Here is a 15,779-nt window from a genome sequence, read left to right as displayed (position 1 = left end):
AAAAATCATCTGTTTCTTTTGCCATTCCTGTTCTCCCTCATTGGGAGTAGCCCTCAGGAACTTGATGTACGCATCAGTTTTGACCTCTGTAAAGGAGAGAGAGAATTTTTGGACATGAGGAAGAAAATAGTTTCTCAAGCCGTAAAGAAGACACTTGGTTTGCCAGAGGAACCCAAGAAAGATGAGGTATTTGGTCCGTTTTTAGAGATCTCTGTCTTTTGTGACTAGCTTTAAGGGGAAATAACTTTATAGTCAAAGAACCTTAGTGAATGAGAAAATAGACTGTAAGCTAATAGGTTTTTTGAAAAGGCAGTTCAGTATATAAGACACAGTCACAGCTTAAAATTAATACAGGCAGTCCCCGGGTTACACGGATACGACTTATATCGGATCCGTACTTACGAACGGGGCTTTTCTCGCCCCGGAGGACGCGGGCAGCGGGACCGCCCAGACGCGCCGCAGTCCCGCCGCCCGTGTCCTCTGGGGCGAGAAAAACTGCTCCGCATCTCCCTGGTCCAGCAGACCAGGGAGACGCGGAGCAAAGCCGCGGAGGACCCGGACGGCGGGACCGCCCAGACGAGCCGTGGTCCCGCCGCCCGGGTCCTCCGCGGCTTTGCTCTGCATCTTCCTGGTCTGCTGGGGGGGCGCAGACCAGGGAGACGTGGAACAAAGCCGTGGAGGACCCAGGTGGTGGGACCGCGGCGTGTCTCGGTTCCGCCACCCGTGTCTCCCTGGTCTGCTGGGGGGGGGGGGGGGGTATGCAGTTAGTGCGCCCCCCCCCCCCCCCAGCAGACCAGGCTTTTCTCGTGGACGCCTGTGGTAGAGCAGCTGGGGCGCTGCTGGTTGGTCCCGCAGCGCCGCTCCTTGGCGCTACTGGACCAACCCGGCAGCACCCCAGCTGCTCTGCCCCAGGCGTCCAGATTCAGCCGCTGTTGAAACTGATCAGCGGCTGATTCCAAGAAGCCCGGGGCAGAGAAACTCTGCCTCGGGCTTCCTGTAGTCAGCCGCTGGTCAGTTTCAGCAGCAGCTGAATCTGGACGCCAGTTCCGACTTAAGTACAAATTCAACTTAAGAACAAACCTACAGTCCCTATCTTGTACGTAACCCGGGGACTGCCTGTAGTAGCAGAACTGGGACAAATGATTCAGGGGAAAAAAAGGAGGAACCTATTTGAGTGGCTAAAAGTCTCTTTTTTTTTCCTGTCTCAAAGGGGTGAAACTCCATACTCCTGCATAAGATCTCACAGGATAAATCAGCCCATGATTTGGACATAGTGTGCTCAGATTTTTAATATCAACAGAGCCCTTTCTTAGGAATACTTGTCTAGCTCACTACCTCCAGCATTTTGTGTGTGTAGCTAGTGAGAAAATCCATTAAATGAATACTAAAGCCCAAATGACCTTGTGTTATGTGTATAATTTAATATATGCATGTGTAATGCCGTATATTTAACTGCATATGTTTTTCATATTCTTTCATTTTTCTATTCCTTTAGATCCCCATAGTGGCAGTAGTGGGATCAGGTGGTGGGATGAGAGCCATGACTGCTTTCTATGGCAATCTGTCAGGATTACAGCAGCTTGACCTCCTGGATATCCTGATGTATATGGGTGGACTCTCAGGATCTACCTGGTATACAGTATAACTGAAACTCCTCCTCTCCAGTCTTTTGACCTGAAAACCCAAGTCAGCATTGCCTTGCAAATGATACTCTATTGACACATTTTATTGGTGACAACATGGATGATTCAGTGATAAGCTCATTTGCTTCCATAGTCTGTTACTCATCTGTTATTTAATTATCCTTCACCTATGCATGCCCATTCAAGCTCTGGGTACCTCTCCCATAAATAAAAAAAAGTGCAGGATAAATATAGCCAGATAACTGCCCAAAAATGAATTCATGTTGGTCCACTCTCTCAACTGCCTTAACTAAGGGAGAGGAGAAGATGATCCCTGCAGCATGCTCAGAAGATTAAGAAATCTGGCCTTTGGCAGACCAAGTGAGGAGAAGTGACTTCCAGACTCAAAGGTCCCTCACGGGGGATGCCTTAGCAGCAGCTCCCCGTTGTTTATATTGAGGGAGCTCCAGCTTAAGCATCCCTTCTTGATCTCCAGTGTAGCAATACATCACAGGGAGAGAGGGCCCTGAGTTGCATCTCTCCCTTCCTTATTCCCTCTCCTGAATCAGTGATTCAAAGGAGAAGCAGGGTTTAGAGTACAGTACACATTTTTCTTTAACCCATACAAATTTTCATCAACAGAATCCTTATCCAAAGATTTCACACTTTTCACACACACATTTCCAGTTTTAGTGAGAGAGATCCATCTCTTTGAGGCCTTAGTTCTTATGCCACTGCAAGTTTTCTTTCTAAAAAATGGGGTTTTAGTAGTACCAAGTTTGTAGCAGAAAAATAAAGGTATAAGGCCATGTAGTATTAAAATAAATGAGTGTGTAGGAAGATGTGTAAAGTATGTCTAGGTATTACAGGCCCACCAAAGTGGGGGGGGGGCAGAGGAGGGGGCAAAAAGGGCCTAGATGATTCAAAGGGGCCCAGGGCCTCCAGGCAGCACAGGAGGGGGTAGGCATCATGGTTCAGGTGATGCTGAGGGCTGCTTGCTCTCAACCACATTCCTTCTAGGGGCATGGAGCCAAGACACCCCCCTCTCTTGCTTAGGGCCCAGTGTGGCTGTTGGCTCCCATGAAGTACTAAGCAAAATAATGTGAATTAAGTTAGAGGGAAAGTGCTGAAAAGGGGATGTATGCTTAAAGTAGTCTGAGATATGGAAGTAAAGAAAATAGGGCATAGAAGAAGCCCCAGACATTAGATGAGTATGGTAATTGATGCTTCAGGAAAGTTTCTTCATACTAATAATTAAAGAGGTTTTTACTGAAAGTCTGAGGATGTGCACCAAGGTATGATATTAAACCTTAAGAGAACGCAGCTTTGGGGCCCAAACTGTGACCAGTTATAAAAAATTGTTTAATAGGAAAGTCAATTCATTTTAGATTCCAAGGGGCTATAGATTGTCCATTAAAGATGTTGTTAAATGAAAACAGCAATGCTACTTTCAGTTCTGTTCAAATCACAGTGGGGGAGGGCAGCCATTTTTCTCAAGACATTTGGTATCTTCTGTAATTATTTGTTGTTTACTGAAAAACTTGGTGGACATTTTACTAGGTGCTTGTCTAAACTCTACAAAGACCCTCACTGGTCCCACAAAGACCTCCAGGATGCAATTAGCGTTGTTCGGAATCTTGTGACCAGCAGCAAAGTGGGGGCATTTTCTGCTGAACGACTGGTGTATTATTTCCAGCAGCTGCTTTTGATGGAGAAAGAGGGATGGAAGGTCACACTCACGGATTTGTGGGGCCTTATCATAGAATATTTCTTATGCCAGCAGGTAATGAGCGTGATGGATTGGGAATGGGTTGTCTTCAGAATAGGCAAGGCTGTCTCTTGGGATGTGTGGGGCAAGGGCAAATCATCTGTAAAGGGCCCCCCTTAACATTTTTTTTATACAGGCAAAGGATGCTGGTCTGCCTCCATCAACCTTCAGACTTTCCCATCCTCCATAATTAGGAGCCAACAGTGATCTTGTTTCACAGTGCAATTAATTCCTGCTCCCCTAACACAGGGAACTTCCCCAGTGCCCCATCTCAGACCTCTAGAGCAGGGACCTATAGACTTCAGTACACAGTATATTCCCCCTTCCAGTGTGTGTGTCTCTGTCCTTCTCCCCCATGTTGCTCCCTGCCCAGCATTCACATGCCTTATTCACCCCTTCCCCACAAAGACATTCTCATCAAAATCAAACTGCCACCATCCATGACTCACAAATTATGGCACCCTCCAGCAGACATCTGTTCCAAAACTCTCTTTATCTAATGGGGTTGTGATGTGATTGATTTCCCCTTAGTTATGAATTCACACCACCAGACTCAATGAAGACTATGAGGTCTGTCCTGTGATTCATCCTGACACTTAGTGCCTGGCTCTCTGTAGTACAGAGAAGGAAGCAGGTTTTGGGAGGAGGGGCATCCTGTAAGTTGGGGGTGGGTAGGTCCCTCTTGGTCAAATGAGCCCAAATTTGGATCTCTACCTGCATCCCCAGGAGGCAGATCTCCAAGCAATCAGAGGATGAGATGATGAATTTGACAAATTACTCCTTGAGGTTTTTAAAAAGCCCATGGAAAGCTGAAGAGAACTTGTTTTAGAATTTTCTCTGAATTGTTCATTATTCATGCTGTGTAACCTGGTCACATCAGCCACATGGTGTTGTGAGGGCAAGAGGAACCTTCTATTTCAAGGCAAAACTGAACACCAAAATGATACGACTTTTTCCTGCCATATACAGCAGGACCCATCGAAGCTGTCTGACCAGCAGTCAGCGGTTAGGTGGGGACAGAACCCCTTCCCCATCTATGCAGCTGTCAGTGTGAAGCCCAATGTCGGTAGCCATGACTTTACAGGTATAAAGTAAAGTGAGTTTTTTTCCCCTTTAAAATCTGTAAATGGTGTTTCCCCCATCAGTTTTAATTAGTTTTGTCCTTGTTTGCACTCTCAAATCTTGTTGCAGCATAGTCATGAGGGCAGGCCTGCTGGCCAGGGAGTGACAAAGGGGACGACTGCCCGGTGATTCAAGGAGTCCTGGGGCTGCTGGCCACTGCTATAGTGGCAGCTGCAGTGGCTGGAGACCCAGGCCCTTTAAATCACTGCCCAAGCCCTGAACAGCATGCTCCAGAATCCAGGGTGGTATGGAGCCGCCCCCCTCACTTTGCCCTGGGGCCGGGTGACACTGTTGGCTCCCCTGGATTAGTGTGGGTAGCAACATGAATTTTCCTTCATTCCCTCACTACACTGAATTTACTGAGTGAAATCCTGCCCCTATTAAACTTTCTATGGGAGGTTTGCCATTGACTCCAATGGTTTATTTTTGGTGGTATCCTTCCATGGGCATGAGCACATCTTTATTTGATGTTTATTTGGTTTTTGTCTCCAACATACTTTTGAATACTCGTAAGATGGATTGAAATTTTATTTGGCTGATTTGAAAATCCCATTTCTCAATTATCCCTGTTGGTGGATAATTCTTTAAATTCTTGATCTTTTTCTGCCACCATTACAAAAATCAGCATCTGATACTGGTGAAAAATCTTAATAGTCAATTCCCATGAAACTGTGTTAAATAAACCTCCTGTCAATCATGCCATAAATAAGATGTTTGTGGGAGAATCTCACTTTATGGTATTCATACATTAAGGTACTGTTTTCTGGAAGGTTAACCTTTGCCAACATAGGTTTCCTTGGTATGAGTTTAAGAAACTGAGTAATTCTCTCTAAACCAGTTTCATGGGAATGGGATGAAAATGTTTGTTCAACTGTATTTGTGAGCTAATTATTTTGGTTAACCCTTTCTCAGAATGGTGTGAATTTACACCCTATGAGTTTGGTATCTACAAGTACGGAGCCTTTATCCGCATAGAAGACTTTGGCAGTGAATTCTTCAATGGGATGTTACTTGGGAAACGTCTGGAGCCCAGAATTAGCTTTCTGCAGGGTAAGCTCTGATGCTGCTATAAACATTTTATTATACTTTAAAGTAACTGTAACTTGATGCACGTCGAGGAGAGGGTTAGGAATAAACAGTACTTTATTTTTAGTGACTTCTATCAACAACTGTCTAGCTACATACGATGATGGCCTGAGAGACTGTTAGGCATCTAACCATACTCTGTGTTCTTATCCAAACAAGACTTTCATTATAGATTAAATAAGCCCTATTCCAATTCTGTCCTGCATATGATACATCTCAAAGGTTCCCAAACTTTTCTCATTGCATTTTCCTTCTAGATCTAGCTTGCCCCTACCCTGTATCACGCATACTTTGTTCATCTTAACACTACCTGTGTTTAGCTATCTGTCCATATTTCGCTGTTAGGTACAGATATAGTTAGAGCACAATGCATAGAACTGAAATAAACCCTATGATTAAGTTCTTAACTCAGTTATACTGGAATGTTATTGACCATTTGAACCTAGGCTGTACTATGATTGGAGGTGAGGGCTCTGTACATCAGCATCTCTGTGTACCTGTTCTCTCATTGGTACATCCTGAAGTCATTTAACTCTCTTATTTTATAGAATGAATTCTCAGAGTTTTAAAGTTATGTCTGAGTAGCCTATTATGAACATACAATCAATAAAATAATTAATGAATAAAAGCCATCATTCTACAATTCCCCCTAGGGATGTCTTCCATTTCCCCATGGGCATGTGTATCACAGTTTGGGAACCTCTTATGTATCTGATGTGCTGATATTGAGTCTGGTCATGTTCAGTTCCTGAGAAGTCTGGGGAATCTAAACCAATAATTTCTTTGTCCCTTTTCAGGAATATGGGCCAGTGCATTTGCTGCCAATCTAGATGAAATCTGGGAAGAGGTTATTTCTTCAAAAGTTGGCTTTCTAGAATCTCTCAAAGATGCCATCAAAGCCATAGGTAAAGAATAGACAGAGATTGGGATTTCCTAAATCATGTAATAGGGTCTCTAAAATACTTCCTCCATTCAAGGATGTAACCCCTTTTCACAACATAAAAAAAGATAATTTAGGAGTGCCTTCACAACACTGCCTATTTAGTTTAGTTAACGGGAACATTTATGTGTGAGGCTGACAGAGGAGATAAAAAATACAATTCAGCTTGCAAAATAAGAGAGAACACACATTGTCCTTACCGACATAATGAAGAAGAGCAGCAACACAACTTGTTGAAACTTCACAGCAGTTTCAGATTCTGGACTTATTTAGATGACAATTTATAATGGAGTCGGAGGATCTGGCGACATCACAGTTGTCCCCTGAACATCTTGCAAAATGACTGAAATTTGTAATTTAAATAGTACTTATCTATGTTCCCTTTGCCAGATGAAAACCATGCACTGTCCAAAGTGAGGACATGGGTAGGCCTCACCTATGCTAGACATTTTAACTCTAATATAACAAGATTGGTGACAACTACATCTTAAATTGTTTTTTCAACATTCTATGGTAGGTGGGGGCTTAATAATAGCCTTAATTTTAAAAATATTGCTTGAGGTGTAAGCTACATGGCTCCTGCTAAAGACTGATGCAGTTGTGTTTAAAATCCCACCAGTTATGGGGGAAATGTCAGTATAAAATAGTTGGCTTCTCGACCTCAGGGTAAAATGGTCAGGGAATAATGAAATTGGAGACTGGAGGAAGAGATCTGAATTCTGTTTGTTTGTTTGTTTTTGTAGATGAGGCACGTGGTCGCCAGCCTCTGGACCCCTTACAGTTAGAAAGGCGAATGGTCATGCCAGGTGGAGCCTTCTCACATTTATTTCAAGATTTATTTAAGTCTCGCTTCTCTGCTGAGGAAAGTACTAACTTCATGCGTGGACTGTATCTTCACAAGGATTATGCCAGTGCCAAGGAGTTTGTGGCTTGGAAAGGTGGGTAAGGAGGTGGCATGAGAGAGAAACTAGGCTGCATGTCAGAGGAATTGGGACAGTTAGGAAGAGAGATGACCAGTCAGTGACAATACAATATGTGACAATGTGTGTTATCCAAGCACATACTATTGTAAACCTTATAAAATGGACAAGATGCTGCTGTGTGAGCAGACCATTCAATTGGCAGTATAGAAGGCTCCACAAAATGCAGTTGTTATTTAAAACAAGTTTGAAATCATATTGCACCTGGGGTTTGTGAAAAGCAAATAAATGAAATTACGAATAAAGTCCCCAACTCTGCCTGTGGAAATGCTGTTGGCCAAATGCAGTCTTCATTTACAGACAAGCAACCACTGTAACAGGGTTGTATGCGTGTGTATGACAGCAGACTTGGACCTATATATTTCAGAGCAAAACCACGTTAAATCCTTTCTGACTGCACAGGAAATTGCCATATATGTAAGTTATCTGTCCCAGAAGGAAGGATAGTCTTGTGCTTTGGGCACTGGATCGGAAATAGAGAGCTGGGTTCTGTTTTGAGCTCTGCCACTCACTCTGGGCAAGTCACTTAATCTGGACAAGTCCTGTGATGGTGTTTGCTTTTCTGTGATGCTCAGATGTACATCTTTTTTGGTTTGTCTCGTTTTTCTGAGTTTCTAGGGTGGAGGTTACTTAGTTTTATTTGGTGGTGGGGTAGGGGTGTGGGAGCACAGTTCAAGTGATTGCAAAGTATTTAAACATTTCTTGTTACATTTTCTCAGATGATTTTCACCTTTTCTATGACGTTAGATTGAAGTGTTTTGTGTACTTCTGTGACCAGTATGATTTTGGGGTCTTTCAGGCACACACCAGGATGCCTTTCCCAACAAACTAACTCCAATGGAACGCAAGCTGTACCTGGTAGATGGCGTTTTTTCTATAAATTCTCCCTTTCCTCTGGTGCTTCATCCAGAAAGAGATGTAGATGTCATCTTGTCATTCAACTATTCTTGGGAAGCTCCATTTGAGGTGAGAGATAAAAAGGAGCAGTATTAGGCAAAGAGGTGTACGTGTTGCCTAGGACATTGTGGATCAAATCAGAATGGTGAAATGCCCTATTGAGAAATATATCAATGACTGACAGACTCATTAGAGCAGGGCGCGTAGGCGGCCCCTGCTCCGGGCGCGGTGCTGGCTCAGGGCACATGGGCAACCCCTGCCCCAGGCGCGTGGCACATGCGTGATGCCGGCCCTGGGCTCAAGGCGCGTTAGCAGCCCCGCCCCCGGACGCCCGGCATGTGAGTGTCCCTGCCCCTGGGCTCCCAGCAGCCACAAAAGGTTGGGGACCACTGCATTAGAGGGTATTATGCATTATACAACCTTGTATTAAGCGTGAGAGTTTGCTGCAGAAATTTCTGGATGAAATTTTGTGGGCTGTTAAGCAGGAGATCCAGTGAGATGATCATATTTGTCCATTCTATGAACCTGTAGATGATTGGTTTGAATCCAAGACCATGTAATAAATTTCCAACTTATGACTGTTTGGTGATTTACCTGAAATTAATTGATGATCTCAGTCCAGTTCCTCATGGACAAATAGCTGTCTAAAAACAACCATTTCCACATGAGACCAACAGTTTTTTCTTTGTTTAAAATGCCATCTTAAATTAACAGTACGTACATGTAGAAATTCTACACAACATTGCACATTCAGGGCTCTGAGGGTCCTCGCCTTAGATTTATAAACACACAAAAGAGTGTATTCAAAGCAAATTTCTCATCCCTCAAACTGCCAGTGAAAGTGTGTGACACCAACAGTCAAAATGTGTGTCAAATGATCAAAATGTGGGACACCAAAATATACAGATTTAAAAAAATATATAAATCATGTTTGAGGGATGTTTTCTCACTGTACTACAAGGTTGAACTTCTATAATCTAGACTTGCCTCATTCAGCCATATCTGTGGTCTGGAATCCATGGGTGCTCTGTGGCTGGAGCATTCATGAAGAAAAGCTGGAGGCTCTGCACTCAGCAACTCCTCTCCCAGAGCTTCTGGAGCACTGCAAATAGGTGGTTTGTGGTGTTTAAGCTCAGGAAAGGAGAGGGAGGAGAAGGGATGGGAGGGGGGATTGTTGGGGAAAGAGGCGGGGCAGTTGTGGATCCCCGCAGTCGGGGGGCCAGGAGAGGAGCCCTGGGTGGTTGGGAGCATAGCCACATGGCCAGGAGCCCATAGCTGGTGGCCGCACCATCTCTTCCCTCTAGTGCCCTCCAGATCCCACTCTGTCAATGCCAGCCCCTCTGCTGCTACTGCAGTGGAGCCTCACAACTATGGCATTGACTTCCCCTGGTCCGGCAAATTCCATGGTTCAGGACCAGTCAGGTCCCAAGGGCAATTAAAAAAAAAAAAAAAAAAAAAGGAAAGAAAAGAAAAGAAAAGAAAACCCGAAACAAATCTTTGTATCACTTGCATTCAAAAAATCTTCTGCCATATGGATCATCAGCAGAGTTTGAACTTTGGATTTTCACATCCAACACAAACCCTCACTTGAACTACAGGAATAGTTGGCTAGACAGCAGTAGAATATTGGAGATTGGAATTCTGGGTTGTGCCCTTAGTTCCCTCTATGGTGCGTGTCTGCACGACTGAGCACAAAAAATTCTAGGCTTGCCCACCTCCTTTGCAGAGCCGTGCAGCAGTGCTCACCACTCATGTTCCTGCTGGAACGTGAGTGGCGGGTTCCTGCTTGGAGGGCACCATGTGGCATGGCTAGCAGGGCTTGGGAGCTGGGATATTCTGAGGCTTTGGTGGGTGTTTGGGGCAACCTTGATAAGGCCCCAGTTCCAGCTCCAGCATCAGCCATGCGGCCTGGCTGTGCTTTGGCTGGAGCTGGGGCTGCAGTGAGGCTGTTCCTGCTGGGGCTACATGTGCCAGGACTGGAGCCGGGGCTGTGATTGCTTGTAAATAGGTAAGGATCTCCTCTCTGTTTTGCCATGCTCAGTGTGGGGTTTTCTACCCTATTACAAATGTCTGGCATTAAAAAAATGTATCCAGTTATGTGCAAAGTTAGCATGAATCTAAAATATTCAAAGGGTTCACTTAAACTTCTTGTTTATTTTCCTAGATCATTAAATCACACTTATATCAGTAGATAAATTAATTTAATTATTCTGTGACTTTACCAGTGGGGTTAAGTGCAGAATTGTGAATCTGATCCTTTTTTTCCTTATTTTGCTCTTTTTTACAATTGTACTTGTTACACAAAGCACGGGGCTGTTTAAACTGAATGAGTGCACCTTTGGATTCAGTAATAGAAAATATGAAAGCATTCCTTTGATAAGTACACATTTTATCTATATAAGAATTTAAATGTTGAAATTAAGACCTTGATTCAGAGATGCACTATATTGTACACTTAAATTCCTTTGAAGTCAATGCAATTTAATCATGTGTTTAATGTTAATTCTGTACTTGGGTGTTGGGCTGTGTAGGGTTGGAAACATCAGCTTTAATTTTAAGTATATCATTAAATATTTTTTCTGAAATCAAATTTAAACAATAAAGTGTACATCTGAGTTCTAACAATAGCTTGTCCTAAAAAGAAAGTATTGTAATCTTGAAAAATCTCCCTCTTAAAAGTTAAACTTCCAAAAGGATTCACAGAAGAGATCCATAATCTGTAATATACTAAATCTGAAACAGAAATAGTGTTTCTATCATAACCATTTCAACAGCAGCCACATGCCATGCCATAATAGTGTGGTGTGAACTTCCTCTGAAGTGTGTAGTTAGTTAGAGAGGAGAGCAGAATGTGTGAGAGGTCTTGTGTAAATTGGTTTAATGCTTTGGTTAGTGGCCAGACCTGGGAATTAAGGCCCAGATTCTCTGCTGATAGAAATTGAAATCAGTGAAACTAATGTGATTCACACCTGCTGAGGATCTACCTGTCTGGAGATGCAGAGAGACAAAACAAGTCTGATGCAGAGGAGCTGAGACAAGGACTGTGTGGTGGCTGTCCAGCTGCTCCTGGGGGTTAAGTGGATTAACATTACTACTACTACTACTACTACTGTAAACTGTATATGGATTGTATTTTTAATTTTGGGATGCTGGCAAAGAGAGAAGAGAAACTTGCATGTCTTACTGGAACTATTTTTGATTCTACCTGTGATTCACTGGATAGTGCCTTTCTGGGCTACAGCAGAGTATTAATTTTCTTTTTATTTGATGGCATATTAAATAAACGTTTAAAGGCATGCACCTTGTTAATTATCCCTTGTTTTAGTATTGTCTTCTATAACATTTTTAAAATATGTAGATCTAAGATATTTGTTAGTAACTGGTGGGTGCCACGGTGGCACACATCCGGAAAAGCGCACATGACTTCAATATTGGTGCACGAGACAAAGCTCACTGTGCTCATGGATAGAAAATCTTAGAGGGAACATGCAGTTCTGTCCCTTGCTTTGAGATGGGGATATTGTGTAGTGGTGATAGATAGGGAATAACTAAAGCAGACACATACATTGATGATAACATTTATATTACAGTAGTGCCTAGAGGCTGAGGTTGAAGCCCAACTGTGTTAAGCACTATGTAGACATACACTTTTTTGAGCTCTTCAGTAAATCTGGCCATAAGGTCAGAATGGGGACTTTGGAATGCTGTGCACTTGAAATTTCTCATCTTTATTTAGTTGCCTAAATGGGAGCTGAGCTCTCATTCTGTGTTTATATATATATATATAAAAAAAAGTAACTTGACTTTTGTCTTCTGAGTTCAGGTGCTGCATCAGGCCCAGAAGTATTGTGAAGAACGGGAAATCCCCTTTCCACACATTGTTGTGAGTGAAACAGATAAGCAGCAGCCCAAGGAATGTTACATGTTCGTGGATGTTCTGAATCCAAAGGCTCCTATAGTCCTTCACTTTCCATTGGTGAACAACACATTCCAGAAATTCAAGGCACCAAGTAAGGAAGTCTCTTGAGGAGATGCAATTACACTTTCCGGTCCTGTAGTTTGGGGTCATATAGCACTTAATTTAGCGTCTTATCCACCCCTCTGGTACAGTTATACCAACCTTAACCCCTGAGTAGGGCGGGAGAGTTTCTCTCTCCAATATAGCTTAGAGAGGTGGGAGAGATCTGTCTTATCAGCTTGCAACATCTTCACCACACTTGGTACAGAAATGCAGCTGAAGATTTGTAGTACAGAGTAGTGTAAAGAAGACCTATCCTACAAGAAGAATCATTGGGAGCTGTAACTATGTGATTTGACATTGGCCACCAGAATATCCATCTTCAATATCTCAGGAAAATGTGATTCATGTTCTATTTAAAGTGATTAAATATTTGTATTTGTATTATCAAATATACAAATACGAAGGTTGTGTTTCCTACTCTACCTGCTAGTCAGTGATGAAACAGGCAGTCTGTTTAAAACTATTTTAATGTAGTCAAATATTCCAAGGTAGTTTTGTGAGTACATTTTTTAGGTGTACTGTTAGTCCAATTTTCAGAAGCCAGCTTTACTCCATTAATAGAAATACTGGAGTTCTCAGGGTTGGAACTTCTGCCATCACTTTGGCCTCATTTTTACAAAGCTGTAGTCTGAATTAAAGCTGAAATTTTGTATTAGGATATAGACTATGGACCCTGAGGTGTCTGGTTTTATGAACAGTAATATCACTGACATGTGGAATTACATTGTTGAAATGTTTGAATGCAAAGCTGAAGAGTACTGGGGAGAAAAGACACTGGGTTCCCGTCTATTGCTGAAAAAGTTAAGAATTAAAATTATATACACTGCCTATGAGATAAGAACCAAGTACAGGGTTTGAAAATCTCAAGGTGTTATAATGCTCCAAATATATACACGTATTTTGGCTTGTTAGGAACCTTACCTGCACCCAGTGGCAGGATAAAGGAGTAATCTGCAGAGTTGATGGTGCCAATGAACGTGTTGTCTATCTGCTATTAGCTTATGGACAGGTTTATGAAAAACCATGATACAGATATGGGGTAGTCCCTCCTCCTACACAAATTTGGGAGTATCTTGTCAAAGGGATCTGTGAAAACTGTTAGCGTCTGATTTTCTGTCTGCAGGAGTAGAGCGTGAGACAGAAGATGAGAAAGCTTTTGGCAACTTCTCTGTTGAAGAGGAAAACTCTCCTTACCATTCTATGAACTTCACTTATCAACCCAATGAATTTGATAGACTGCTAGAATTAAGCCGCTACAATATTATGAACAACAAGGACGCTATTCTAAAAGCCTTAACTTTGGGAATGAAAAGAAGGGTGCTCAAGATGGCTAAAAAGACATAAGCAGCAGCTCTCTAGTTAGGATGTTGACTGATTGTAAGGCACTGAATACATGAAAGCTTCAGACAAGAACACCAAAGGGCTAAGGTATCTGCAAATGACCAATGCAGCTGCTGACTATGTTTTGTAGCTTCTCCAAGTACAGTGTGTGTCAGCTAGACTTCACTTCTGGGTGAAGTATGTGAATGGGGCTTTAATATTGGCATTAAAATATTTTATATGAGCATATCCGTATGTTTTTACTGAGTTCTTGTGTTCCTGTCAATTTGTGAACCAATGGGATTAAGCCAACGATGTTTTTCCATTGACAAATATATGGATTAGATTATTTTCTATTGAGCACATGGCTGTCAAAGGCAACATAGTCTGTGAAGACAACTACTTGCATAAAATGAGGATTGCTTGTGCTAAAATGCCAAACTTGGTTGTTTCTGCTTTAATTTTATTTCAATTGTCAAATTATAAATAGAGATGTTCATGAATTTTAATATTTGTTTCAAGTAAAAGTTTGTTTGGTACCTAAGCTATTTTAATGCCCAAGGGGATATTTGTAGAATCATTTGTTCTTCTCGGTGAATATATAAACATACTAACTATGTGATAGCTGAAGTACAAATACTTGACAGTTATGCATAAGCCTATTAACTCCAGGGGACAAGATAGTGGTTTTCAGGTATTTAAAAGGGTGTCAGGAGGAGGAGGGAGAAAACTTGTTCTTCCTGGCCTCTGTAGATAGAACAAGAAGCAATGGGCTTAAACTGCAACAAGGGAGGTTTAAGTTGGACATTAGGAAAAAGTTCCTAACTGTCAGGGTGGTTAAACACTGGAATAAATTGCCTAGGGAGGCTGTGGAATATCTGTGGAGATAGTTAAAAGTAAGTTAAATAAATGTCTATCGGGATGGTTTAGACAGTACTGGGTCCTGCCATGAGAGCAGGGGACTAGACTCGATGACCTCTCAAGGTCCCTTCCAGTCCTAGTATTTTATGATTCTATAACTCCAAGCCAAGGGAGATTAGAGAGGCTACCAAAATAAAGAACTCTATAATAATGGGGGATTTTAATTATCCCCATATTGACTGGATACATGTTACCTCAGGAAGAGACGCAGAGATAAAATTTCTCAATGGCTTAAATGACTGCTTCCTGGAGCAGCTGGTACAGGAACCCACAAGGGGAGAGGCAATTCTCAATTTAGTCCTGAGTGGAGCACAGGATCAGGTACAGGAGATAACCATTACAGGACCGCTTGGGAATAGTGACCATGATATAATATTTCCTGTGGTGGGAAGAACACCTCAGTAGTCCAGCACTCTGACATTTAATTTCAAAAAGGGGAATTACACAAAAATGAGGAGGTTAGTTAAACAGAAATTAAAAGGCACAATGACTAGAGCCAAATCCCTGCAAGCTGCATGGAAACTTTTTAAAGATACCATAGCAGAAGCCCAACTTAAATGTATACACCAAATTAAAAAACATAGCAAGAGACCTAAAAAAGAGTCACCATGGCTTAACCACCATGTAAAAGAAGCAGTGAGGGACAAAAAGGTATCTTTTAAGAAGTGGAAGTCAGATCCTAGTGAGATAAATAGAAAGGAACATAAACACTGTCAAATCAAGTGTAAAAATGTAATAAGAAAAGCAAAGACAGATTTTGAGGAGCAGCTAGCCAAAAACTCTCAAAGAAATAACAAAATGTTTTTTAAGTACATTAGAAGCAGGAAGCCTGCTAAAAAACCTGTGGGTCCCCTAGATGATCGAGATATAAAAGGAGCAATCAAGGATGATAAAGCCATTGCGGATAAACTAAATGATTTCTTTGCTTCAGTCTTCACTGCTCAGGACGTTAGGGAGATTCCCAAATCTGCGCCGTCCTTTGTGGGTGATGAATCTGAGGAACTGTCCCAGATTGAAGTGTCATTAGAGGAGGTTTTGGAACAAATAGAAAAACTTAATGTTAACAAATCTCCGGGACCGGATGGCATTCATCCAAGCGTTC

At 42.2% G+C, this 15,779-nt stretch overlaps 1 protein-coding gene across 3 annotated transcripts in view; it reads left to right on the top strand.

Moving 5' to 3' along the window:
- LOC102449068 (cytosolic phospholipase A2 zeta-like) overlaps window positions 1–14,005 on the top strand; it is a 44,336-nt gene extending 30,331 nt beyond the window's left edge. For all 3 annotated transcript variants that reach the window (XM_075927219.1, XM_075927218.1, XM_025188328.2), the window contains 10 exons: window positions 51–186; window positions 1,496–1,632; window positions 3,183–3,405; window positions 4,360–4,474; window positions 5,425–5,562; window positions 6,396–6,503; window positions 7,282–7,476; window positions 8,318–8,484; window positions 12,239–12,425; window positions 13,560–14,005. In XM_075927219.1, the coding sequence (XP_075783334.1) occupies window positions 51–186; window positions 1,496–1,632; window positions 3,183–3,405; window positions 4,360–4,474; window positions 5,425–5,562; window positions 6,396–6,503; window positions 7,282–7,476; window positions 8,318–8,484; window positions 12,239–12,425; window positions 13,560–13,780 (1,627 nt within the window). In that variant the 3' untranslated portion in view covers window positions 13,781–14,005. The remainder of the gene's footprint in view (window positions 1–50; window positions 187–1,495; window positions 1,633–3,182; window positions 3,406–4,359; window positions 4,475–5,424; window positions 5,563–6,395; window positions 6,504–7,281; window positions 7,477–8,317; window positions 8,485–12,238; window positions 12,426–13,559) is intronic.
- The last annotated feature ends 1,774 nt before the right edge of the window (window positions 14,006–15,779 follow it).

This window comes from Pelodiscus sinensis, chromosome 4, assembly GCF_049634645.1.
Source record: "Pelodiscus sinensis isolate JC-2024 chromosome 4, ASM4963464v1, whole genome shotgun sequence".
Lineage (NCBI taxonomy): Eukaryota > Metazoa > Chordata > Testudines > Trionychidae > Pelodiscus > Pelodiscus sinensis.
This window is presented reverse-complemented; position numbering and strand designations above follow the sequence as displayed.